The sequence below is a fragment of the Phaethon aethereus genome (assembly GCF_964289735.1).
Source record: "Phaethon aethereus genome assembly, chromosome: 14".
Classification (NCBI taxonomy): domain Eukaryota; kingdom Metazoa; phylum Chordata; class Aves; order Phaethontiformes; family Phaethontidae; genus Phaethon; species Phaethon aethereus.
In genome coordinates, this window is record NC_138590.1 from 19,585,241 (window position 1) to 19,612,065 (window position 26,825).

The 26,825-nt window shown below is 52.3% G+C and overlaps 1 protein-coding gene across 1 annotated transcript; it reads right to left on the reverse strand.

Moving 5' to 3' along the window:
* Nucleotides 1–18,832: 18,832 nt before the first annotated feature.
* On the reverse strand, nt 18,833–23,946 carry IRF1 (interferon regulatory factor 1; the record flags this gene model as incomplete). Its single annotated transcript, XM_082006441.1, has 9 exons — nt 18,833–19,378; nt 19,855–19,990; nt 20,594–20,637; nt 21,494–21,619; nt 21,809–21,944; nt 22,069–22,118; nt 22,457–22,633; nt 22,827–22,926; nt 23,860–23,946. 9 exons carry the CDS (start codon nt 23,944–23,946, stop codon nt 19,278–19,280), a joined length of 957 nt encoding a protein of 318 aa, XP_081862567.1. The 3' UTR covers nt 18,833–19,277.
* Nucleotides 23,947–26,825: the final 2,879 nt, after the last annotated feature.

Consider the following 26,825-nt stretch of genomic DNA (forward strand, 5'->3'; position numbering starts at 1 on the left):
GGTGTTTGGAGAAGAGCTTTATAAAATACACCGAAGGTAATACGCAGTCAGCTGCCCTGGTGGTGTAGGAACATACATACACCACTTGCAGGGAGGGTGGATACCAGCATGTGAGGAAATGAATACGGTTTGACAAAGAAAGAATAGTTTTTATCAACCGAGCTAGAAATACAGTGGTATTCAGTATGTTAACACTGTCCCTTTCCTTACAGCGCTCGATACGTGGTGTATAGGCAGAAGAGGCATGGGGCGACGCCAAGGCTGGGAAACCTCCCCCCTTGGAAGCAGGGATGCGGATTCTTACGGAGCAGCAGCTGATGGTCGCGCACCCGGCAGCTCCGGCGCTCCCGACCAGCGGCAGGGCCACAGCCAAGGGAGAGCTCTCGCCGTCCGGTGGCTGTTGGGCGTCTAACACGGCAAGGGAATGCCACAGGGAAGAGTGGAAGAAAGATGGTCGAGTTAGTCCTGAGTCAGAATTCAGGTTCACAGCCACGTGCTTTCCAACCGGTAAAGATTAAGATCTTAATTTTGGCGTTTCTTGTGCATTCTGCAGCCAGAACGTGGCCCCTGCCTGCTCTGTGTACAAGGTTTGGGAACGCTGGCATGCTGGGTGTGTATTTTTAGGTCACATCCAGAGAAGTGGGTTCGTTTCGATGGAACCAGCTGACTGCCTTGGCACTCAGCCGTGTTGTGATGGGGATGAAGGGCAGTTTACACCTTACGTCATCTCGCTGGCGGAGGTTTTGACCTTGCTCACATGTCTGTTACTGCTTGATTTATCTTCACTGATGCTCAGACTCTGACCCTACCAAGATCATTATCAGACCATCTCTGGATTTCAGTGGCCAAACGCTCAAAAGCTGGGGCCCCCACCAAGGGCTTCCTCTGCCTAACACAAAATATAGACCAGCCTGTGCTGAACCCACTTTAACCCCTCTCTTCAGAAGGTCTCTTTGCTTTACTGGAATCACCTGGTTCATTTAGAAGTTGGACCTTTGAATGTGTTAGAAATGTAGAGCTCAAATTCCCACAGGCACCTGGGGACGTGGCGGAATGAATGTGCGTATTGTATCTTAATAATCTAGTCTGCTGGGGCTGTCAGACTTTTGGAAGGAGGTTTGAAACTGGGACCAGTTTTATCTCACATGATGCATTGGATCCTTGCTTGACCAACTGTGCAACCCCATATAGATTTCTTGACCTAAAATATAGTACTATACACTGATCAGATATTATTTAGAAAGTATTTGGTAGGTAACAACTGCTGCACTGAAAATTAAATTACGGGTGTTAAATAGGATTTTAAAGAAAACAGGTTTTTGGGAAAAAAGTCTTTGAAGATACCTAGATTTCAGATTTCAAATTTAAATTTCCTCAGAGATGTTGGCGGGATTAATTTCTCCTTTGTACATGTAATATATTTGTTCATCTATGCCATCATACAGCTCTTTTTAACCTGGACATTATACTGGAATACAGCAAAAGCTAAATTTAAGATATGAAACTGGAGGAGACCATATTTCATACTGCATAAAATGCACCTCTGGAATTTTCACTTCTTCTTTTCTGCAGTATTACAAATGCCTTTATAAAGTGTCATGGCTGATGAGCTAAAAATAAGGGGGGGAAAAAAAAAAAGAAAAAAACCCAACAACCCTGTGGCTTTGGATATATTCACTTCAAGTTTGTGGTTAATGTTTCCCAGGCTGCTTAGAGGTGAGTGTAAGTTCAGTCATCGCACCACTGCTTCACCAGTCTCTGCTGCTGTTTCTAAATGACTCTGATAAAAGATTGTGAAAAATGGACCTGTGGTAAGTTGCATCATCCTTGTTGTGCATTTTAAGATGGGGACATAACACCAGCTGTGTTCGGGTCACGCTCAGCCTCCCCTTGCGCTGCTCCTCCATCCCTGCAGCCACCGGTGCAGTTCAGCCGGCGCAGCCCATGGTGGGTGCAAAGCCACCGCGTTCTGCTGGAACCCGCTGCGTGACTCGTAACGATTGCTGGCTCGTTGCATGTGGTCTGTTGTTGCGGTGCTGGGATGTATTTGCGTGTTTTATTTGTCTGTAAATACAAGAAAGCAGAAGCATAAACCCTCCCCTGTCCTGTACTTGGCTATTCTAAAATAATTAAACCCATACAGCCACGTATTTTGAGGGAGGCAATGCAGATGCTATAACCGTAACGAGTGTGAGTGTGTCGCGTATGAGTGGTTTAGGCCACTTAAAGAATCACCGCCAAAGATATTAGGAAGCAAATGATTTTAATATAAATTTGTAAAAAGTGTGACTTAACAGAATTCGATGGCAGAGTCTACTCAGTTGCTTATTCAACATGGAAAAAGTATAAAAAGAGAAACCAAATTACAGTTAGGTTGGAGTGATTTACACATTGATCAGGAGGAATGATTTCTGCAGCGTCAGGGAAATGGAATTGGGTTGATGTGATTTACGTGTAGATTAGGGAAAGAGAGTGAGAGAGACCCTCCCGTTGAGTCACGAGGTTCAGAGTAGACTGAAATCCAGCCCTGGGTCAATGGATTATGACTAAGGTTGGGTATAGGGAAGGATGAGGGATGCCCTCCCGTTGAGTCACGAGGTTCAGGGTGGACCCCCTTGCTTTCTAAACTCCTTCTCAGAGAGGAGTCCAGGTGCGGCTGAAGCCACTCCTAGTCCCAGACTTGGTCAACGGTTTATGACTGAAGGAATCAAGTATCGGGGATTCTGGTGCAGTGATGTACTCTATGATTTTGTGCTTTGTGTAACTTTAGGATGGTAACGATCTAATGCAAAATAGCAGCAACTAAAATTCACTAGCACTATCAAGGTAAATCACGGTATTAAATCATACCATTTCCTAGTAAAGCTTAGCAACATAATAACTTAAATCTTGGATTCTCTAATTATGCATGCACACACACAGACGTAGATAGAGAGACATATAAAGAGATACAAAGAAAAGGGAGAGAGTTACACACGACGGTACCTATTAAAAGTTCTCCTTGAACCCAGTTAGATGCTCACATTAAATGCTTTGCATTTCTCAACGGGCGAAGAGTTGAGCTTCAACAGGGATTTCGGCCCAGGCTCGTGCTGGTCCTCTGAGTTGATGGTGAACTTGAGAGTTCATGAGCAGCTCCGAGAGGCATCCCGCTCAGCGGGGGGTGCCAGTCGCAGCCCACTGCGGTCCAGGAGAGCTCAAAGGGCCTCCCTTGGGACCGCTGTTTCAGGGGTCAGGACATGGTTGACTTTAGGCATGGGTGAGCTTCCATCCTGACCACAACCCAAACAGGTTAGTTTCTCAGGTCTCCAGTAGCACTGGCACTGGTCATTCCGGGGTTGTCAGGAGCTCATGAGTTAGTCCGGTTCTCGTTCCTCACCCTGCTCAGGCAGCCGCATTCCTGACGCAGTCGGTGCCGTTCTCCACCTCGGCTACGCAAGAGTGGCTGGTACGGTTGGGGTGCTCTCAGCTGCCAAGTTCTTTGTTCGAAGGCCAAGCTTGCCAGGCAACTGAACTCCTCAGGTTGTGGGGTGGCCCGAGGGGAGAGGAGGGACATGCACCATCACCGAGTGCCCCTGCTCGCAGCCTTGCTGCACTGGCTTGTGCTGTCCCGGCGGGTACAGCTCTGAGGTTACGTTATTCTGGGGGGGTCTTGTGATCCCCACGTGCAAACCCAATATGCATCCATATCCCAAAGCAGCTCCTGGTGCTTTAGGTGTACGTTAGGTACCTCAGCCGGGGAGCCACGCTGCTGGAAAGGAGTTCGGTGATAATTTGCACCGGCACCTCTGCAACGCTTCCCAGTGTCCATCTGCGTCGGGGCACCAAGCTGCAGCGTGTCACCTGGACCTGCAGTGCTCTTTACTCTGAGTCTTGCTTCTATCATTACACGCTCATTTACTACACCAAAATAGTCCTCAAAACCTAAGACAAGTAACAGATCCTTTTGTTTTCAGTATTTTCTCTTCTGGGTAGAAAATGAGTAAAGTTTGGCAGCAGCGAGCCAGACTTTGCAACTGAGAGGTTACTTTTCCTATTGCAGGTTTTGCACAAAAGGGAAAATGGTACCTTACACAAGAAGAGCCCCATGAATCAGTCCCCACACAATGGTGTGTTTCCACCGGCACCCGGATACACTTGGCAATCCCAGAGTCTGGCTCAGACCTCTCGCTATAAAGCAGGAGTGATTGTGCCTGGATGTGAAACCAGCTGAGAAATATCCCGGCCACTTCTCTTTTCCCATCAGCAGATATTGCTTCAGTTCCCATTTCCTAATACTGCCTCTTTCATCGGCTTCAGGCCCTTTTCACCAGTTGCTTGCCAAGGATTTCTGAGCCTTGGACCAAGACGTACTTTAGATATTTGAAATTAAATCTTTGATATTCCTATTGCATTTTGTCTTCAAATGGGCATTTATCATCCTTTCTACAAAATTTTCCCCTCTTTTATGACTACAAGCAATACAAGCTAGTGTAAGATATTTACACCGTGCTATCTGCAGGGCTCTGGCCACAGAAATAATCTCTGTCCTCCTCACCTCTTGCCTACACCCGGCTTTTCCCCACTCTTCCTTTTAGCTAGACCCTTCCACCACCTTTATCTTTTGTCAAACCTAGTGCCACTTCTCTGTCCTTTCATAATAAAGTAAAATGGACACCAGCTTGTATCTCAAATGAGTCTCAGACCATTAGAAAATTTCTCGGATACTTGCAGTGGATCTGATGGGAGTTGGCCGAGCGATACCTGCAGCCACGCTCCCGTCATCTCATCGCTATATTGCTCCTTCTGCGTGTTTGTAGCTTTTTGGGTAGTTAATCGGTGCTGGTTCCACCACAGTGCACAGGGGCTGCATTTTCCACCGCAGATGGTGCTGCCATTTTGGGATTGTCATGCACAACGGCGAGAAAAGCAGTTCTGATGGTGCAACACCCACCAGGGGTCTGGGTGCTAATTCATGCTCCCAGGGTGCTTGTGCTTGCTCTCCCCCAGGCTCTTAGACCCAACATACCTCGGCTCTGTACAGAAACCAACATATATTGTGTTCAGTTTCGGGCCCCTCACTACAAGAAGGACGTTGAGGTGTTGGAGCGTGTCCAGAGAAGGGCAACGGAGCTGGGGAGGGGTCTGGAGCACAAGCTTCAGGAGCGGCTGAGGGAACTGTGGGTGTTCAGTCTGGAGAAGAGGAGGCTGAGGGGAGCCCTCATCGCTCTCTACAACTGCCTGGAACGGGGTTGTGGTGACGTGGGTGTTGGTCTCTTCTCCCAAGTAACCAGCGATAGGACAAGAGGAAATGGCCTCAAGTTGCGCCAGGGGAGGTTTAGATGGGATATTAGGGAAAATTTCTTTACTGAGTGGTCAGGCATTGGAAGAGGCTGCCCAGGGAGGTGGTGGGGTCGCCATCACTGGGCGTGTTCAAAAAATGTGTAGACGTGGGACTTCGGGACATGGTTTAGTGGGCATGGGGGTGTTGGGTTGATGCTTGGACTTGATGATCTTAAAGGTCTTTTCCAACCTTAATGATTCTGTGAATTATGCTGATTTTCGCCAGGAGCCTTGGTACTGCTTCAACATAAAAATTCAATGAGAATTTGCATGTTTCTAAGAGACCCTTCATCAAGCGCTGCCAGAAGGGAGCAGAGTCAGACCCAAGCTGCCTTTGGGCTCTGGCAGCCCAACGCTGCATCACCGAGCTGCTCCCTCCCCACACCGGGCATCCCCATGCCCCACTGCCAGGTATTGCTCTCCCCAGAGCTCCCCTCGTAAAGCAGTGTCTGCGCTGCGGTGCTTTGCGCCCTGATGGGGAGCCAGGTAGGAGATCGGGGGAGAGGTGAGGCTGGAAGCGGTCGGGTTTGGGACCTGAGTGTGCTCAGCTGGCCCCGCAGCAGCGGCGGTCTCAGCTCCCTGATTACAAGCCAAGGTCCCAAAAAGCCGTGACCTTTGCAGCTATTATTTTCAGAGCTGTGAGGAAAAGGAAATAGGAAGTAGAGCTGCTGTAATGCATTTTTGTATGCTGCTGGGTTCTGAAACGCGTTGCTGTTTACCTTGCAAATATTTCTTTTGTTTCCGTTTGCATTTGAATGTTGTTAGCAGCAGCTGCAGCTCTTCGTCTTCATCAGCCCTTCGTCTTCATGCTCTTCAGCTTAGCAGTCTGCCACGCTCTGGGTTTTCCGTGGGGCAGTTTAGCCAGGGGCATGTCTCAGTAGCCGCATCCTGCCATCGGCAAGGGTTTGCTCTCTGTTATTTAGCACAGGGAGGGAGGAAGGAAAGGGCCAGTAGATCCATTTATCTGAGCGCAGGGCTCCCGGGGCGGCAGGGCCGGCTCTACAGAGCCCGGGCTGAGGGCTGCGGGGGGTTTGCCTCGGCGGGGTGTGCAGCAGAGCCAGGCTGGGAGCACGCAGGGCATCAGCCCCCCTTCGCCCGGGGTACTCCGCTGCCATTTGAGATTTTTATTGCGTGTTTCCTAAGGGTGGAAGTGGTTGGGAGAAACCAGGAGTGCAGCCCTGATGGTGGGGATGCACTGCTTTGCTGGCACCCTGGGGCTGGGAGGAGACCCCAAGCTCATTTACTGGGACACCGGGCTGCGAAATAACGGTAGGTAAACTACAGAGTCTGGGTTTTAATAACTCTTGATCTGGGGTTTCTAATGCCTGTTCTAGAAATATATCTAAGGAAGTTTGCCTCTTGTTTGAACTACATGTGGCTTAAAACTGCTGCAGTCATTCTTGGGTTTCGTTCCATTTTACCCTCAGAAGATTAGTAAATAAACATAATCGTTCCCATGCAGTGGGTGCTGTGGGCTATCATGGCTTCGTATGAACCGAAATGATTGAAGAGCATTACAGAGTGCCCTGAAAAGGAGAGGAAAACAAGGAGAACATTGCTGATGGATCTGCCTGCACAGATGTGTCTCTAGGCCATTGAGAGTGTTGCATTTTAAGACAAAATGAAACTTTTGTGTGTGTGTGTGTTCATTCACAAACAGAAGCCAAACTCTACTGGCTCTAGGCTTTCCTTTTCTATTTTTTCCTCAATATTTCTGTTTTTTCCTCTCTTCCACTACACCTGTTCTTTTCCTTGTTTCCCCTGTACAGGACATTTCTCCTGTGCATATTTCTCCTGTCCTGTCGCAACGCCCTGGGTGGGAGCCAAGCCATCCAGCCACCCAAGGGGCAGGTAATGTCTGCCCCTGTGTGAATGGGAATATCATGTAAAGAAAGAAAGAATTTCCAGGGTACCAAATGTCTCTTCCTAACCTGTCTGTGCCAGTTGCCCTCTGCTCCCATATACGTCAGTTAAGAAATGAGGAATTGTCTACTGTGGCTTCTTCTAGTAATAATGTGCATTAAAAGTGCCTTCAGAGGAGCTTCCCACATTGTAGGGAGGGCAGGGGATCTCTTGTGCTTTAGTTTTCTGCATCTAGATTGTTTGGTTTGAGAGGCTTCCTGAGAGATTAAAAGCACTTGTGAGCGCAGCTGCAATACCACGAAAGCCCAGGGCAGGTGGGGCTTCTCAAGACTTTGCAAAATTGCTGGTTGTGCTCTCCTCGGTGTCCCTCTGGAGAAGGGAACAGGGGCGAGCCGATGGACCTCTGCATCTTCCAGCAGCACCAGCCGGTGAAGGTTTTTCCCCACTTCTGATACACTGGAAGTTTTTGGTTTGATATTTCTTGGTTGGGGGGTGGAGGGTTTCTTGTTGCTGATGATTCAGCTTTCCTCAGACAGTAAGTTTAGGGTCCTTTTTTTTGCAGTTTGGTAAAGCAGATGTTACGCCAGCGCTTCAGTGCATAGGGTGCCATAGCTAGTGTGAAAGACTGGGGCACAAATGCCGTGTAAAATCTGGTCAGGATTCGCCTCTGCTGTTGAAGCCGATATAGATGGTTTCACCTGGGAGCTTTATGCTGCTGCACTTCTGTGCAGCTGAGAAATGTGATACAACAAGTGGGGGAAGAGCCACCGATAGCTGTATTTCTATGGCTGTGAGGTGTGGGAGAACAGGAGACTTATTGCTGGATCTTAAGTGAAACATCATCAAAACTTGAACAAGAAAAGAGCTGTTCTGGAAGCCTGGTCTGGAAGCCAGCTGCTGATTAAATAAAGGTGATAAACAGCTGGTAAATCAGTGCTCACTAAGCAGGAGGAGAAAGCAAAGAGTTTCTTGTGAACTGCACCACCAGCGATGACCTGCTTGCTGTTGGAAGAATATAGCAGACTAGTCTTGTAGGATAATTTGTGCGGGAAGGGACCTCGGGAGGACTCTAGTCCAACCTTCTGCTTAAGCAGGGTCAGTCACAGAATCACAGAATCATTAAGGTTGGAAAAGACCTTTAAGATCATCAAGTCCAGCCATCAATGCAACACCACCATGCCCACTAAGTCACAAGGTCAGACCAGGTTGCGCAGGGCTGTTTCCAGCCAGGTCTTGGAAAGCTCCAAGGATGGAAACCTTCCTGTCCCACTGATGGACTGTCCTTGCAGGAAAAAAACATCTCCTGATACCCAGGCTGAACCTGTCATTTCAGCTTTTCCTGCTTGTGTCTCGTACTCCTACCATGTACCCTTGAGCCTGGCTCCACTGTCTCAATAAACCCCTGGTGGGAAGGTGCTACGAGCCCCCCAAAGCCTCCCCTCCAGCAGAAGCCCCCGACAGCAAGGGCTCTGTGCCCCTGGCTGCGCGGGTGGCTTCGAGCTTTGTGGGCTTGGTGCTCCAGTTTGTCAATGTCTATCTTGTACTGGTGGGACTCAAAACTGGACGCAGTATTCTAGGTGTGGTCCACGGAGTGCTGGGTAGAGGGGACAACCCTTCCTTTGATATGCTGGGTATGCTTCTGCTTGCGTATGTCGACGCGGAGATCTGAAGAGAAAAGCCTGTGTGAACTGGAGACCAGAGCAGGAAACAACCTGGTGCTCCGAGGTGGGGAGCAGAGCGGGGGAAATGCTGAACTGGGGCATAAATCACGGACACGCTGGATTTGGCGCTCCCGTGACTGCAGCAGGTAGGGCCGGAGCTGCCCTTGTGCCCCCACGGCACTGACCCTCCGGTGACTGACACCAGCCATCGGCCTCTCCTCTGCGCTTCTTGCAGGCGTGGTGAATAACGCTGGGGAAGCGTATTTTTAAGGGCCGACGTGTAACATGGGGCTTTTGCACAGCGGAGCTCCCGGGAGCTCCTGCAGGTGGGAAGTTATCCCGCAAAGCCGGTGCTCTCCACGCACGGAGGTCTGCCCTCTCGTCCGCACCGCACGTGGTCTGGTGGCCCCGGGCAACGCTGCCTGCCGGGCACTCGTTGGGTGCGGAGTTGGTGGAGTAATCGATGAGTGCCTGGAGGGATCAGAGCAAAAATAAATGCTTAAGCAGCGATCAGCCTGACAGACCCGTGCGGTCATGAGTAACGGTCGAGTCACTTCTCACCCGGCTGGCGAGATGTGGAGTGGAAGGAAAGGATAAAAACGTACGAACTGCGGGGGAAAGAGGATATCCAGGGAAGCAAGTTCTTGGTTCTTCAGGTACGGCCTTACCTGATGCCCACAGGCACTTCTGGCAGCGCTCCTGCTGCAGCGGCGTTAGACTGCACGCTCCAGTTAGGCGTGCGCTAGAAATGCTTTGAGAGAAAGTGGTTTAGGCTAAATCTACACTGGCTGTACAAGCATTTTTTACTGCCACCTCCCCAGGCAAGACAGGGAGTTTTCAATTACAGAATCACAAACAGCCATACAGGACGCACCCTGATTTATGCATCAAATACCAGGAAAGGCTTAAGTTCTGTTTGTCACTTAGCAGATGGTGACGGTTGCTCCAGCATGTGAAATATTTCATGCCTGACACCTCAATTCAGGAAATGGTGGTTTGCTGAGCCGAGGTGCAGGAGGCAGCAAGTTGTTATCGAGCACACCACCAGCCTTGCTCACAGTTCTCTCGATTCACTGAGTTTGTTTTCCCGGGCAGAAGGCTGAGCTGGGCTCTGCACGGAGGGCGGTGGCATACCCCGATGGCACCTGCAGGCCGGGGTGCCTGCAGCGGGGGACGCGTCCCAAGCGCCGAGCTCTCGAGTGTTCTGCTGGGTTTTTGACACCGTAGCGAGTTCGTTTTCCTGCCGGGCCGGGCTGGCGTCCTGCAGACCTCGGTCGCTGAGGTTCCTGTTCCTCAGACGCAAGGTGCCTGAGGTTTGCCGAACCGCAGCGAGTTCATTGTGAAACCGTGCCAGCGAGGTGGCTGCGGCCGCCCCCGGGTTGTTTGTTATTCTGTAAAGTGGGGTGAAGCCAGGCCCTCCCAGCCCCGTACCGAGAAGTCGGGAGGTGAGCGCAGGGCTGCGCCGGGCGGACGCCGTGGCCGTGCCGCGGGCGGGAGGGCAGCAGTGGGTTTCCTGCGCCGTCCTCTCGACTTTGGGGAGAGAAACACGGTCAGGACGACACCCGGGTCCTCTGTCTCACAGCTCGCCAGGTCCTGCGCTGGAAGCAGAAAGAAACAAGCCGGAAGACCAGCGTCTTCCTCCTCGCCCTCAGGCAGGCCGCGTGAAAAGGGGATGGAAGTGGTGCAGCGGCTCCTTCCAGACAAGGGCCCCGGGGGGGCAGGAGCGCAGCCCCCCGCTGCCTGCCGGCATGGCCGCCCCCGCCGCCTCTCTGCTCGCAGAGCCCGTCTGATTGCCGAAGCAGTCGGCCTGGGCTTGCAGCACCGCTAAGCCCGGGGCAGCTGCGGAGCCAGGCGCCGCAGGCCAGGCAGGCCGCCATGCAGGTGGCCGTCAGCCAATTCGCTGGATTTCCAATTTGCTCAATTTTCAAATTTCCAGTTTGGGAGTTAAGGCCCAAAACTCAGCTCTGCGTACAGCTGGGCAAGGGTACAATCTAGGTGGGCCCAAGCCTTTTAAAAATCAATGGAAAAAACTTCTGTTGCCTTTAGCTCTAGGGGAAGATAACATTAACTCAGCTAAGGGCGGGCAGTAATTCCAGTAATAGCACCTTATTGATTGTAAGGCACACCACCAATGTGAAATCTGGTCAGGCGCACGACGTCGATTAAAGACAGGTCCAAGAACATACCCATTAATGGCTGTGGGTTTCTTTCAATCCTCTTCTTGATGATTGCTTCCCTCTCCCTGCTTCATGGAGAAAAAGCCGTGAAGTCAATGAGACAGGCTGATCGCCCGTGCATGGAAACTGCGCGCGTAGCATCGGCGAGCGGCGCTGGTTTGGACCATCCCCCTTGAGCCCAGTAGCATCCTGCACATTGGCTGGAAGCAGCAGGTTTCTGATGGCAGGTGGTTGTTGTAAAACTTTTGCAGGTCTCGTGGTTCAGATAATATTCTGTAGGCAACATCTAAGATGCTTTTGGTGTGGCTTAGCTGCAGTTGTTGATTGTTGGTGTGAGCCTGATGGATGATACGCATTAGTAGATAGAAACTACATGAGCTTTCTTGAAGCGATGCAGCTTGCGCCGGGATTTTGGCACACAGCCTGCGATGATACAGCCATCACATGAACATTAGGCAAATGAAGCACAGCTTTGCCGCGGGCCCAGCCTGCACGGGGGGAGCTGGGACCCCGCCGCGGGGCGAGGGCGGGAGGCGCGCGGAGCTGCGGGGCAGAGCAAGCGTGACCCTCGCGCCGAGGCAGCTCGCCCTGGTACACCCCCGGGGGTCTGTCCGTGGGCTTCCAGGAGCGTGGGGTGCGGCAGGCGGGGCAGGAGGAGCCCCGGCGGGGCCCTTCCGAAGCTGATGGCAAAGGGTTGCTCTGGGCAGGAGTGGCAGCTGCTGGATATAATGCTGAATGTGAAATGTGTATGTGCCAGCGTGGTTCACTTGCTGATTTTAAATAATGCCACTGGTAATCTAGGCCATCTCCCTCCAGAATTTTTTTTTAAATATCCTAAAAAACAGTTTACCAGCCACAAGGCTGGGAATAGGCCGGCGTAGTCCACGCTCCGCTCTTTGCTCCCTCTGTGTTCTTCAGCAATAAAGTTGGGGAAAACAAAGTAGTACCTGTCTGGACTTGGCTTCTCAATTGATTTTTTTTTTTTTTCCTGCCTCAAGACTGTTGGTGAAAACTTTATAGTATTTAGCTCATGACAGAACAACCTCAGTGAAATGTATTCTTGCAATAGAGCTATTAAAACTGGGCACGTTCAGTGTTTATGCCTGTGGTTAGCCTCGGTCTTGTTATTTAATAGCTGGGTTTGCAAACAGCTAATGTGCGTAATGCTTGTGCTGGATTCATTTTGAACTGGGGCCAGCATCCTTATGCTATTTTCTGTGCTTCATTCTCTGCGCTATCACTGCTAAACCGCCACACGCTTTGGAAGGAGCAAAACCTCCATCTACCCAGAGCTCCTCAGACCATTGCTCCATCCTCCTCCCAGTGAAACCTGCCTTTTAACCGCTCCCTTGCTGTTGTATCTTTAACCATTGCTCCATGCAAACAGGGGAAACAAAGTCCTCCCCTTTCCCAGCGGGTGGCGAGGCAGCCGTTTCTGCTACGGCAGTCGTGTGGTGCTGGCGAGGTTGAATTCCCCTGCAAGATCCCCAGAAGCTGCTGCACGCATCTCAGCTCGCCCCAGCATCTGTGCCTTGATGCTGCGGCCACGTGCCTGCAGCATAGCGTGTCGCAGCCCTGCAGCGGGGAACGATGCACAACAGGCGGGAGCGCTTATTCGAAGTGTGAAATTTCCTGTACCAGAATAGGTCCTGAGCTCATCTGCGACGGCTGAGCATCCTCTGCGCAGGCATCGGCAGTCCCTGCCACCCAGGACGCTCACGGTGCATGAGCCGTGCGCGTTGCTGCTGCTCTGGCCCGGGAGCTGGGTGCCACTTGCCGGGGAAGAGCCACCAGCAACCTGCCGTGCCACCAGCTCAGCCTTCTCCTCCCTGCAGCCTTTCGGCCGCTGAGGAGACACCGCTGAGCTGCGGGAGGCGGGTCTGCGCTGCGCGGGCTGTGCCCGCGTCTCACCCCTCGCTGTGCCCGCGTCTCACCCCTCACCCTGCCTACGGTCCCGTGCCGCGGCTCCGCTGGCGGGTGACAGCGGCTGCACCCAGCCGTGCCCTGGCCGGCCGGCTACCGACTGTCAGGCTCTTCAAAGGCTTCACGGTGACGTTTCTGCATGACTCGTGAGCAAAACAAACAGGGTGGGTTGTCCTGAAGATGAAGAGGCTGAGGAGAGCCCGACCACTTGTTGGCTGTCAGGGGGCAGGGAGAGGGGCTAGGCCTGCTGTCCTGTTTGCTCCCAGCAGACGGCATTCCATATTCCTGGAAATCTGCTGACAACCGCTGTGCAGCGCCTATTCCACCCGTGCATTTGTCCTGACTCCCTTTACCAGCCTTCTATCCCAGCAGGGATGACTAACTGCCCTTGCGTTCATGCAGAGGCTGATCCTGGTAACTTCTGGCACCCGGGTCCCAGCCCGCAGTGGTTTTGGATGGGTGGGTGATGAGATCTGCCCCCCTCGCCCACTCCCTGGCCCTCATCCTCTCCTAGCCCTGTGGCTACAGATCCTCCTGGCTACCCCATCCTCCTCGTCACTCCTGTTGTGCTGCCTGTGGCTTGGCACTGCTCTTCACCCTGGTCAGCGCGGCAGTCGAATGAGCGTATGATGGTCCGTGCCTGCCAGCCCCGAGTCCTCAACACTGTGGTTTGACACCTCTGCTTGCATCCAGCTGGTGCCCAAATACGTCTGCCCGCGCGATGAGCAGGTTTTCTAGGTTTTAGGTGATTTATGGCTTCTGCTGGCTGGGGTTCATGAGGCCTTGGAGCATTCAGCTCGGTGGCAGTGCACGCCGTGCTCTTGGTTGAGCTCTGAAAAGGGCTGTGGGAAGCTTTCCCCGACCCTTCTCGGCTGCTGGGACCGGGTGGCCGCCCACAGCCCAGCGCGGCAGGGACCCACGCTGGCCGAATTTGTATCCTGGCGTTACCAGAAGAGAAAAGCCCAGAGGTGGGAGGGACATAGCGCTGTCGTGGTTTAGCCCCAGCCGGCAACTAAGCACCACGCAGCCGCTCGCTCACGTCCCCCTCCCCAGTGGGATGAGGGAGAGAACTGGGAAAAAACTCATGGCTTGAGATAAAAACAGTTTAACAGGACAGCAAGGAAGAAAGAAACAATGATGATAACAAGAGTAATAATACCGACAAAGGAATGTACAAGAACAAGTGATGCCCAATACAGCAATTGCTCACCGCCCGGCGATCGACAGCCCGTCCCGAGCAGCGATTCCCTCCCCCCAGCCAACTCCAGTTTATGTACTGGGCACAACGTTGTACGGTATGGAATATCTCTCTGGCCAACCTGGGTCAGCTGTCCTGGCCGTGTCCCCTCCCAGCTCCCCGCGCACCCCCAGCCTGCTCGCTGGCAGCCCAGCACGAGAAGCTGGGCTGTCCTTGACTACTTAGCAACAACTCAAAACATTAGCACGTTATCAACAGTTTCTCATCCCAAATCCAAAACACAGCCTCACGCTAGCTTCTGTGAAGAAAACCAGCTCTATCCTGGCTGAAACCAGGACAAGCGCGCAGATGGCTCGCGCTACACGCACCATGCTGCCGGCATGAACGCGCTTCTGTTACTGCCTTGTTTCTTTTGCGCGTGGGAAGGCTGGGGAGGGACGGTGTGAGTTTAACAGTGGGAGAAATATTGAAGAGGATGGGAATGCTCTGAAGTGCGGCGCTGCGGTGGAAGAGGGCACGGAGCGGACTGAAGCACTTGGTGTAGGAGAAAACACAACTTACTTAGAATTCATCCATGAAAATTACTTTTCTCCCTCTCTGGGGAAGCTTTTTCCTCATCTAAGCTCTAAACCTTACTTCTCTACAGACAACACTTCTTCCATTGGCCCTCGTGAGCCTGTGGGAGAGGTTTCTGTCCTGCAGAAGGTTCTGTCCTGCTTGCGTTGTGTGTACAAACATGGGGGGGGGCGCGGAATGGACCCTTGGGGAACCAGAGAGGAGGAACGATCCAGCACAACAGCAGAGGAATAATGGTTGCAGTCCAAGACACTCCACTGCTATCTAAGCAACAGTTTGCCTTTGCACCATGAACAAATATTCCACTATTTTTTGCAGTTATAAATTCATACCTTTGCTCTGAAGCACAGCTGTCCTTCATAGGTGTGATATCATAAATCATGTGAGTACCTGGAAATGTGTCCGATTATCAGGTTTCAATCACCACGGCAAATAAAGGTGAAACAGAATTGCAGGCTCTGCCCGTTGGGCAAAGCTCATGCAAGGTGCCACCGCTCTGGGCAACCGAGACAGCGTGGTGCTGAGCCACCCACAGGTCCTTCGGAAGGAGCGACGACATGACGAGTGATGTGCTGAGGAAGTTACGTTCCCCTCTGTCGAGGGGCGTTTTAACAAGCCGTTTGGACAACGATCGGGGGAAAAGGAACAACTCTTTATTTATAGGTCCAGGGCTTTCACTGGGAAAAGCCGCAGTTAAGAGATGCCCGATATCCTTGCCGCTGCAGCACTGAAAATCTCTGTTGGCATGAACCAAGGTCTGCCGCCTGGACGCAGGATGCTGCAGCAGCAAAATCTGTGCCCGAGTTGCTGTAGGGCTTTCCCAGGTTCAGGCTGCGGGACCGTTCCCGAGACTGTCGTGTTATTTTCAGGATGTTTTGTCCTGTTGACATCCTCAAGTTCTAAAACTAAATGAGGACAATTTTGGGTTTGTTTTAAAATGGTTTCAAGGTTTGCAAATAAGCTGCAGCCAGTCACGGTTTAAGAATGGTGTAAGTGATGGAGAGGCTCTGCTCAAGCAGCCCGCCAAGCCTGCAGCACTACCTCTGTTCGTTTCCCAAATGACCACTGGGTTATATTGACGACTCCTCTTTGTTTTCCACCACAGAGAGGTGATCTCTCTTTATTTTTAAAACAGTTGCATTGCCTATAGATCTTTCTCACTGTCATACAAGGTTCATAGCACAAGAAAGAGCCGCTTGCCCTTCGAGCCCTGCCAATAAAAACTTTCCCTTTATCGCCTTGTCTGGGTTTGGCAGGGATGAGCTCTCTCCAGTAACCTGCTCTCCTGGTAAGGCATTGCTTCCCAGCTAACTGTAGCTGTGTGCATATTAAAAGTGAAAACAACACTTACTCCAATACAGGAAAGCCAGCTGAAGTTTACTGGGTGTATGAAGAGCTTGATTAGGATAAGCAAGTTCAGAAGAATCCCATGTCAAGGTTTTAAAGCTGTTTTCATTGTATAGCCTATGCAGGAGGTTTATCCTAAAGAGCTCCTGATGCTCCTCTGGGTACCAGCAGCCTGAAGGGCTCCTAAGTCTGCACTAGGAGAAGAAACGGCGCTTCTACGAGTCCCACCTGCCCTGGAGGTGATGGAGGAGCCGGCCCGGCACCCACAGGGCACAGCAGCCTCCGAGGCTCAGCTGGCTTTCGGCAAGTCACACCCCTCCTGCGCTGCAGAGCCCAATGCTGCCTGCCTTTTTTTTTTTCCCCCTCCCAAAGAGTTCAACAAAACCAACAACACAATACTTCGAACTTATTCACCCAGCGTGAAGCAACTGGATGGATAAATTCCACCCAGTCGTGGAATTTCACGGCTTTTCACTGGCAAAACACCTGACGTGCAGTCGGTCACGCAAGTACCCTGGCAGGTGATGAAGGAAAGCATCTCTGTCCTGGCAAAAACACCCATGGAGTGTGTCTGTGGTCCCTGGGTGTGAGGCACTAGCCGCTCTTTTCTTCTGTCCTCAAATCTTGGGCAAACCTTTTCTCTGTGAAAATTTAAGTGCTGTTTGGTTAGTTTTTTTAATCTGAGCATAACTGTGAAAAACCTGCTCTTTTTAATGCATCAATGGGCAAATTAATCTCTATTTTTAGCACCTTTTGCATCATAGAAAGTTTCCCTTCTCTCTCCGACCTCCTCCCCCTGTGTGTAGGAAAAAAACAAACAAAAAACCCACCAACCCAACCCTCCCCCCCCCCCCCCCGCGACTTCCAGCAGCTCCTAAACAAAACCGATTTCCCCTGGTTATGTGGATGCTGCTGCCATGGCGTCCCTTCCCGGGCCTTCCCGGGAGGCAGCCCGCGCACCCGGGGCGGTTCCCGGGCGGATGGGTCCCTTTCCGGGAGGTGGACCCTCGGGCCAGACACCCTGCCAGGGAGAGCGACCGCTGCGGGGGCGCCGGGGCCGTCGCCCCAGGCTGCCACCCGCGCAGAGCGGGGGGGGCCGGAGGGAGCGGCTCGCTGCCTGCAGCTGCCTGCAGCTGCCTGCAGCTGCCTGCAGCTGCCTGCAGCTGCCGGCTTTGGGTCGTCTCGGAGTTAAGGGCCAGTTAAGGACCAGCAGGCTCTGCAGTAGCCCTGCCCAGCCTCTCCCTGCCCGGGCTGCCCGTCCACCTTGCCGTGCCACACCCGCACCTTTCAGCCGCGCTGGATTTGAGACCCACCACCACCTGCTTCCCGTGGCGCTTGCTCTTCCCCTCTTCCCTGGGGGAACCCCACATCTGTCCCCGCGTGTCTGCGGGTCGAATCGCAGCAGAGCCTGTGCCAAAGGCGATAGGAAACGTCCGCTTTCTTCCAGCCCTTTGGGTTGGGTTTTCCTGTCCCGCAGCCCGACCCTCCCCTCGGGCCGCCCTCGCCCCGCTCGGCGAACGCGGCTGCTCCCCGAAGGCCGCGCCGGCTCAGCTGCCGTCGCTGCGGGGGTTTTACGGGCGGTGTCGGACGCCGGTGGCTGCAGCTGGAGACACGCTGCACCGGCCACACGTCTCGCCTCCGACCCCAGACCACGCAGCGACACCTCAGACCTTCCCAGGCTGAAAGTTTGGCAAATGCATAAAAAACAGGGGAAAACCAGCTTGCTCTGCCCTTGCCTTCTGAGTTGTGCCTGTGCTTTCTTTTTGGGCAAACCCGAGTTATCTCGCTAGGTCTTCACCGCCGATTGTCTCACCGCAGCAGCCGGCAGCGATGCTGATGGGGACTGGGCGCACAGGGTTTTTATGGCATAGCCTGTAATGCCGCTCCAGATTAGGTCTGACTGGCAGATGATGGCGGATACGAACCAGCTGCCCCACACGTGCGCAGCACCTGGGCTTCCCTCCCTGGACACGCAGGATTCACCCACCCGCTGCACTGGGAAGAGGCGGGGTGGAAAACAGGAGCAAACTGTGCGAAATAATTCCCTGTGCTTTCATGACTCATGAAAAAACCCCTCCAACTCTGTCAACAGCACATCTGTTTGGGTATTTTCACGGGATCTGGAATGCATTCTCAGAGCTCTCCCATGAGAAAAAGTAAACATGTCATATATAAAACATTTTTATTAAAACAAATATACAACACCCTATATACAAAAATAAAATGTACAAGAAAATAGTCTATTACAGCTTAGTGATTTGATTCCTACGTCTTGCAAACAAACTAGAACCTCTTCCGTGCTGCACTCTCCTGCATCTGCTGGCCCAGCGTGGGTCGGCGGCCGTTACAGCTCGCTGCATACAGTACTGCAGGTATCCTCGTCGAGTGCTAGAAGGGCTCTCAGAAAGGCATGGTATAAATAAAGAACTCTGTCCCTATCAGTGCAAAAATGTTCTCATGCAGCAGCTCTTCAACTATCATAGGGAAATAGATACGGCATGCCTAGGAGCAGATAACATCTTACATGTGGACCTGGTTAAGTGTGCTATGTGGAAGCAAAGCCTAAACTGAATTTTCACATTTTATTGGTCTAAACTATTTACACAGTTTAAAAATCTGAAAGATGCACTATGTGATGCAGTAATTCAAAGAAGAGAGGGCCAATTAGTGCAATTTTTCTGACTAAGTGTAATTACAGTTGTTAAGCTCAATGTCACCAGTGTTGCACAGGTAAGCAGCAACCAAAACTAACAGGTAAAAGACTCATTTGCAGTGTCTCTGCCAAGCACTCTGTGGGTAAAGTGCTCATCACGTCTTGTGGGGAGGACGGGAACCTCCTCCCCAGGCCTCAGGCACACGACGCCGTGCGACAGGACCGCGCCAGGTCAGACCCCACGGCACATCGGCAACCTTCCAGCAAAAGCTTCACCTCCGAAGCGATGACAAAGTGCGCGCTGCGGCTGAGCATCTTCAGTGCCAGGAGTCCTGCTAGTGAGATGGGAGTCTCTCTTTTTTTGGTGGGTTTTTTTTTGTTTGTCTGTTTGTTTTAAAAAATGCGTTTTTCTTGCTAACCTTTTCAGGCCTAAAATTTAAACGGAATATAAAAGCTACTTTCTTCATTCGGTCAGTAACAAACAATTTCTTCCATTCTCCTCATCCTTGTCAACGTTTCTACCTAAGAGCAGTTCGTGGTCAGAGGAAGGCAGGGATTTACAAGCCACAGGGAATGACTTGCATGGTTGGTCTCACTGTCTCCAGCCAGGAGAAGTCTAGGCTGCTTTTCTGGTCAAAGAACCTGAACTCCAGCTCTCCTAGACAAAATAAAACAAGAATGAGTACTGAATCACATGCAGCAAGAGCAAAATAGTGTATATATGTGTGCGTACATATATATATTAAAAAAAAAAGAAAAATTGAAAGACTTCTCAGATGCCAGTAAATACCTTAGACTAATATTTTGCTAAAATACTCTGAACACTCTCTGTCCCATTTAAGCTATTGCTGGTGGAAATTCTTCAGTTACATTGCAAGGAGTTCCTGAAAGCTGGCATAGCTTATACGTGTATAACCCTAAGACAAAGCTGTAGGATACTCTTACTGGAGGCATTTTCTCCTTTTCCTTTTATGAACATATTCCTTACAGCCTTCCAGCAGGCTACTTGGAAATCTCAGAACACAGGGACATGTGAATCCCTCCATTTGCTTTGCTCCCTCCCAATTAGCGTCTTGCAAGAAAACCCTCGTCTGCACCATCCTTGACCGTCAGCGATAACCGAGGAGCCGGTACCTGAAGTCGTGTCGATCTCCCCATCCTGCTCCTTGTAGCTGTAGGTGTTGCACATGGTCTGCGTGCCCGGCTCGTTGGTGAGAAAGCCTTTCCCCCCAACGCTGGTGGCGTGCCAGTCTTGGGCTGGCTCAAGCAGCTGCCAGAGAATAAGGAGATGGTAAAAACTGCTCCTGCTTTCTGTGGGTGCAATGTTTTATTCCTTTCTCTTAATTAGAAGACAGGTAAGCAAAAAAGATCAAATTACATCTTCTCATCCTAAATTATATAAAACTCAGTTTAGCCCCAGTTAAAAAAAAAAGTTAATGCAAAACAGGGAGGACTGGAGCACCTTCGGTGATAAAAGCCCCATCTTATCAGTGGGATGAGCACAACACGTCTGGAAACGCAGATTAAGCGCCGTACATATCAGAGGTGGAGGGAAGGGCAAAATAAAAAAGTCTAGAGAGCCTTTGCAGACTCTAATACAGCAACCTCTACTTCTAGCACTACTCAATAGCTTTCTCCAACTTTCACGTGAAGAGTAAGTATTTCCATGGATGTGTCCTCTCTAGCTCATGTCTGTAAAGTAGCCTTCTTTTTATATTTAATCTTTCAGGCTCCCTCGTTAAATAAGGGTCTTGGATTACAGAAGTGTATGTTCAGCTTCTATGGGACTGGATCAGATAGCTGCTTCCCTTCCTCTCTTAATGCAAATAGCAACTTTGGCCAATTTTGTTCTGACCAGAAGGGCTGGTTTTACCTTAAAAATGTCCGAATTAATTTCATCTTCATCTTCGTCTGTGACTGTTTTGGAAGCACATAAAAAAAAGAGAAGAAAACATAGATGTCAACTTTTTGCACGTTAGCCCTCACACTTCTGCTTCTTCACCACACAACCCGCGTTACATTCTCTTGTCACACAACACCACTACCTTTTACTTTCCCCCCACAGATGACACTGAGGAGGGGCTCAGGGGTTTGAGGTGGGGAGGCCCATCAGCAGGTCCGTGCCCCAGACGCCCCACAGCCCTTCATCTCGGATGCTCTTCAACAACCGCACGTCGGGGTGCACGGCTCCCGCCAGCTCTGGCGCCTCACCAAGAGCCACCAAAGCGGAAGCCGCTTGGTATGCAGGGGGAAGATGATTTGCACCCTGAGTAAAGAACCACTCTGCTATATCCATGTTAATTATTTTCTTCCCCATTGGGAAGCATGGTTACCTCCACTGTCACTATTGTACCCAACGCTGTCCTTCTTCTGGCATCACCTCCTTCTAGCTGCCTCAGGAACCCCCAGCCCCACCCTCCCGGCTCAGAAATCTGGCTTCTTCTTTACGGGCTGACCTGTCCGTGCCATCGCGTTGAGCCTGCAAGATGAAGCCTGCCTCTTTGCCCACTTGTGCAAAATAAATGGCATTTCGGAGCCTTTCACCCATGAGCAACCACTTCTGCAGGTGACACGTGCCAGCTCTTCCCTTCTGTAACCTGGCCAGTTTGGTAGCTCCAGACACCCAGATCCATCAGGTGGAGGTTGGGTTTTTCCACAAGCCAACTCTTGCTTCTCCTGATCCCCTAGGCGCTCTTCCACCCCGCTGCCTTGCCTCCAACCTGCCTCCAGTAGAACGATGAAAGACCAGAGTAGGAAAAAAAGAAATACGCACCTTCCGAGGACGAAGCCAGGGGAGACACCTGGAGCTGGTAGAGGTCGTTGGTGCTGTCAGCCATGGTGATTTCCATCGGCGGCCTCCAGTCAGTCAGCGAGCCGCTCACCTCGCATGGGGAGAGGTCTGCAGGATGCACCAGGAGGAGTTGGCACTCACAGAAGAGACACAACCACCTCTATTTCCTCCCTCCCCGTCTGACGGCCCAGCCAGGCCCAGCCCCAAGAGTCATCTTTGTCTTTTGATGCAGACATCGTGGGTTTAGCATGAACGGTGCTTTCCACTCTGCTCAGAGAGCTAAAAACTGAGTCTCACCTAAGGTGATGGTCGTGCTCTCAACCTCCACTTCCTGCCCCGCGTAGTCGTGAACGGTGTAGCCACTGTGGTCATCTGGCAGAGGAGTGTTGGTTAGTCTTTCTGCTGAGTCCTCCATCCTCGTGTCTTCATACGACTACAAAAATAAGGGCAAAAAATGAAAGACTTGTCTAAGAACACAGAAGTTCCCATATGAAAAAAATTAAGCATGAAAACCACGAAAACCTCTAGTTTCTTCAGCCGCCTCTACAGACACGTACCTTTCTCTTGCTCCTGTTTCTTGCGTCTCTTGAAGACTTTGACTTCCTTTCTGTTAAATAAAAATAAGACGAATGTGAGGAAGGGGTGCATGGCTGACATTTTAGGCGAGCGTGAGCTCTGGCAGCTTTGACCCCGCTCAGCAAGCTCTGCTACCGCTGTCAGCAGCGGCGAGTCCCGACCGCCTCCTGATGATGCCATTAGGCACGTTCAAAGAATTTGGGATAAAATGAACTGTTTGTACAAACTGTTACCCGTGGCAATAGCCAGTGACTGACCCCAGTAGGTGCTACTAACAGGCCTCTTATACCCCTGGAGCAGGACATTTAAGCAGCGTTTAAGCGCAGTAGTGGAAGCTGCTTAACCCCAGCTGGACTGCCGAGGGCTCACCTTTCTTCTGATCCTTTGTCAAGGGTGGCAGCATCCTGTAAACCCTGACAGCACTGGAGCCCTTGTTGATGCTTTTATCCTTCACTTCTTCGATGTCAGGCAGTGAATTCATAGCACAGCGGAAGTTCGCCTTCCAGGTTTTTGGGTCAGGATCTTTCTCACCTACTTTGTATCTTCCTATAAATAAGAGAGAGGGTGAGTGTTCATTGCAGTGGTAGTTCTTCCCACCAAAAAACAAAAAAAAAGGTTATTTTTCTGTTTTCTCTGATATGTTAGAAATTAATTTAACCACCTGAGGTGTAAGCCAAGACAAAAATTGCCTTGTCTGAGATATTCATATAAGTGATGGAAATGTAAAGCCAGCACACACCTGTATGAATGGCCCAGCTCCGGAAAAGGCAGGCGTCTTTCTCCATGTCCCAGCCATGCTTAGCTGCATGTTTCCATGGGATTTGAAACATCATCTTATCCTGAAGTTAAACCAATAGAGAATTGAATTAAAAAAGAAGCATCACATGCCAGTTTGGAACAATGGATTTAATCAAAGAATTCTCAGTAACAGCTCAGAAACTTTATAAATCCTCTGCCCTGTATCTTAACTAAACACTCGTTGTTCCATCTATTTTGTTCAAGGTATTTAAGGCTTTCTACAAGATTCTGACTCTGGGAAAGCCATATGTGGTGTGGTACAGTAGAAGTAAGTAATATCATCAATTTTATCCCAGAATCATTTAAATACATTGCGTCTAATCCACTAGTGTATCATCAGCTACAGTATCTTTTCTAGGTACAATTTGGGAGAGAATCCCTTTTTAAAGTTACCCGTAAGATCTTGCATGAATCCTAAGAAAAACGTGTCCTAGCTTAAATATCACCTTGGGATGGAGATGGAAACTTCAGAGAAAGAGACCTGGTTCAATAAGCCGAGTGACCTCATCCGGCGCTACAGGCGCAGGCATGTGCCTTCCGGGCCAAAGTGAGACAAATTCAGAGTTTCCTTCAGGCCACATCTTAAAACTGGGCGCAACTGGGAGTGTAACAGTGGCTGCTACCTAACTGGGACAGGAGGTGACTTGGCTCAGGCGAGCAGCAGCAATTAGAAGAGATCTTGGTTTTCCATCATGTTCAGACTGCTTTTATTTTAATTTATCATTTCCCTCATGGGAATCTCTCCAGAAAAAAAAATGGAACTACTACATTCTGTACCCATCAGAACTACCTTTTCTGAAAACAAAACCAGTTGTTTTTCAAACAGAATGCTTGCAAGTTTTCTCCATGTCCTTCTTTCCTTTATGATCTTGACTTAAGTTTAGCATTGCCGAAGAACAAGGATGGTTAATGATACAGAAGTAGTAGCAATAATAATAAAGATAATAGTAGTAATAGCAACAAACAACCCTCACCTTGTTAATCCATATCAGTCCTGGTATTTGATTGGAATTAATCTGCATTTCCAGCCAGGGCCTCATGCGCATTCGTGACACCGGCATGTTGTCTCTGGAAGAAAGAACAGGTCAGCAAAAAACTCATCGCTATTTTAACCGCCCCGCAACGCCTCCCCTCCCCGCCGTACCGCCACCGTTGCCGCTGACGCTATCGATGCGACCAAAACTACTCTTCCAGCATCTTAACTTTTTTTCGGTATCTCCCACCCGCTCACGATATCACGATACCTGCGTATCGTGCCACCTGGCCGGCAGAGCTCCCCGCTCTGCCCGGCCGGGGCCGAACCCCCGCCGGAAGGGTTGAATCCTGGCAAGGGGCCGACTGCAGCGGCGGGGGCTTGGCGTGGGACGGGGGGCCCGATCCGGGAGGGGGGAGCCCACTGCCGGCTTTTTCCGCGATTGGGTGCGGGTGTCCCACCGCGGGGACCGGTGCGGGACACCGCCCCCTCCGCGGCCAGAGAGAGGCACTAACCGCACCGTCTCCTTCTTAAAAGTTTATTATTAATTAAACGGCGCGAGGGGCGAGGGGCGAGGGGCGAGGGGAAGCCCACCCTGAGCCCACCCTGCTGCAGGGGCTCCCCGGCCAGCAACGCGAGCGGAGCGGGGGCCGCGCCCCCCAGCCCTTCCTCCGCGGGAATAATTTCCTGTTTGCGGTGAGTTTTTTTCAGGACACACAGAGCAGGATTTCCCAAACAAAACCTTCCTTCGCCTCCTGCAGCACGGCGCTCCGCGGCGGCGGGGGGCCGGCCCGCAGAGCGCCCGCCCCGGGGCGCGAGTCCGGCCCCGGGGCTCGGCGCTGGCACAGCCTCAACGACGGAGCGGCAGCCGCGCCCGGACGTGTCCGTTCCCGCGGGTGCGGAAGGGACATCCCGCCCCGTCCCGTCCCCTCCCGTGGGCTGGGTAAGGGGCCGCGACCGCTGCCCGCCGGGGGGACGCCCGCTGCCCCTCCGACGGCTGCCAGCCGATGAGCCCCGCGTCCCCAAACCGCCTCCGTACGGCGAAAGCCGGCACTGCCCCCTCTTGGCGAGCCGAGCCGTGCCGTGTCCCGGGGGCCTCTCCCACGGACTCCGCGGGGCGCCTTCACCCGGAGCCCCGGTGCCCGGGCACAGCGGGGAGGCGAGCGAGGGGACGGGACGGGACGCCACTCACCTTGCTGTGCCGTGGGGCGCCGAGCAGTGCAGTCCTGTGCCGTGGGGCGCCGAGCCGAGCCGTCTGCGCCCGCCGCCCGCCGACCCGCCTCTGCCGCCCGCGGGGCGCGCCCTCGGGTATAACGCGGCGGCGCCCGGGATTCCCCGCCGCCCCGGGCCCGGCGGCGTCCCGGCCAATCAGCGTCGCCCCGGGGGCGGCCGCGCCTGCCATTGGCTGCGTCCGCCAGCATCACTTCGGGGAAATCACGCTGTTGTAGCACCAGCGGCGCGGGGGGAGCGACGCCCCGCCCCCGCCGCGCGCCCTGGCCCCGCCCCCGCCCCGCCGCGCGCTGCTGCCGCCCGGCCGCTGTCCTGCGTGGGTGCGGGCTCCGCCGAGGGGCTCGGCTCGGGGTCCTGCTGAGCTCGACCCACCGAGCGGCGCGGACCCCCATCCCAGCCTGGCCCCGTGCCCCCTCGAGGGGCTCAGCCCCGGCCCGTGCCCCCCCTGCGCGGCTGCAGCTCACCCACCGGCGGCAGCGCGGTGAGCCCAGCACGGTGCCTCCCGGGCTTCCCACCAGTGCACAGCAGCCCACACCGACTGGGGAAGGAAGCGAATGAAACGCAGGGTCTGGAGGGGCCTGCTCTCGGCCGGGTGGGAGCTTGGCCGGCGGCAGCCCGGCTGCAGAGCATCGAGGAACCAGCCCTGGTGCTGCCTCTGAGCAGCCTGGTTCCCCGGAGCTTGCCCGGAGCTTCCCCGGCTCCTCCGGACTGGTACTGGCTCCAAAGGGTGCGCTTTTGCTGTTGACAGCAGGAGTAACGAACAGCGAGGGCCAAAACCGTATTTTTATTTATTTGATGAGCAATTCGCAGAAAGGGTGTGGTAGGGCCTGGAGTGGTAGGAACGATCATGGGTGGTTGAGAGAAGGTCAATAGAAAAGGAAAATATGTGAAGCCTGAGTGATGCTCCTGACCATCTCTTCTGCATTTAGGCTTTCATGGCACATCGTGGTCAGTACACAAATTGTCCAGTGCCAGCCCAGTTCCCCCCAGTGCTGCAAGCAGACGTTGGTCAGCGTGCTGCTGCATTCCAGTGTTGGATGCTGATGAAATTCATGGCTGAAAGAAACAGGTTGGTGGAGTCACCAGAGCAATACCTGTGCACATCACAGCGCACCTAAGCCAGGGGACAGGCTTGTGACACAGATCCCAGCCTGGCCTCAGCAGACCACTTCCCTGGCGAGAAGTGGAACTGACACTGCCTGGACTTGCTCCGTCATTGGTTTGAAAGCCTCGATGGTCAAATGGGATTCCTCAGCCTGGTTGTAGCTGTCACGTAGTCTGTCTTCAGGGCTTTTTCTCATAAAGCTCCCAGGCACCTTGCTGTAGGGGTTCAAGACTTATGGACTTTGAGCAACCTGGCCTAGTGGAAAGTGTCCCTGCCCATGCAGGGGCTTGGAACCAGATGATCTTTAAGGTTGTTTCCAACCCAAACCATTCCACAAGTCTATGACGCTCTGATTTCACAGCACTCATTTGCCATAGGTTGTGCCGATATAGTAAGAGATGCGTTGCTAATCATCCCTTCTCAGTACAAGTGGCAAAAAGGCGGGCGGCTGGGCAGGTTTTTTCACCCATCTTCCCCTGGCCTGGGCTGCGTGTTGGGCTGGGCCGACTGAAACAACTGTGTTAGAAGACAGAGTGAGACCACTGGTATTGTCCTCTCCTACCACTCGCGGATGAAGCATGCGGAAGGGAAATGACAGCATGATAGAAGGCTACTGAAACCATCACAATTTC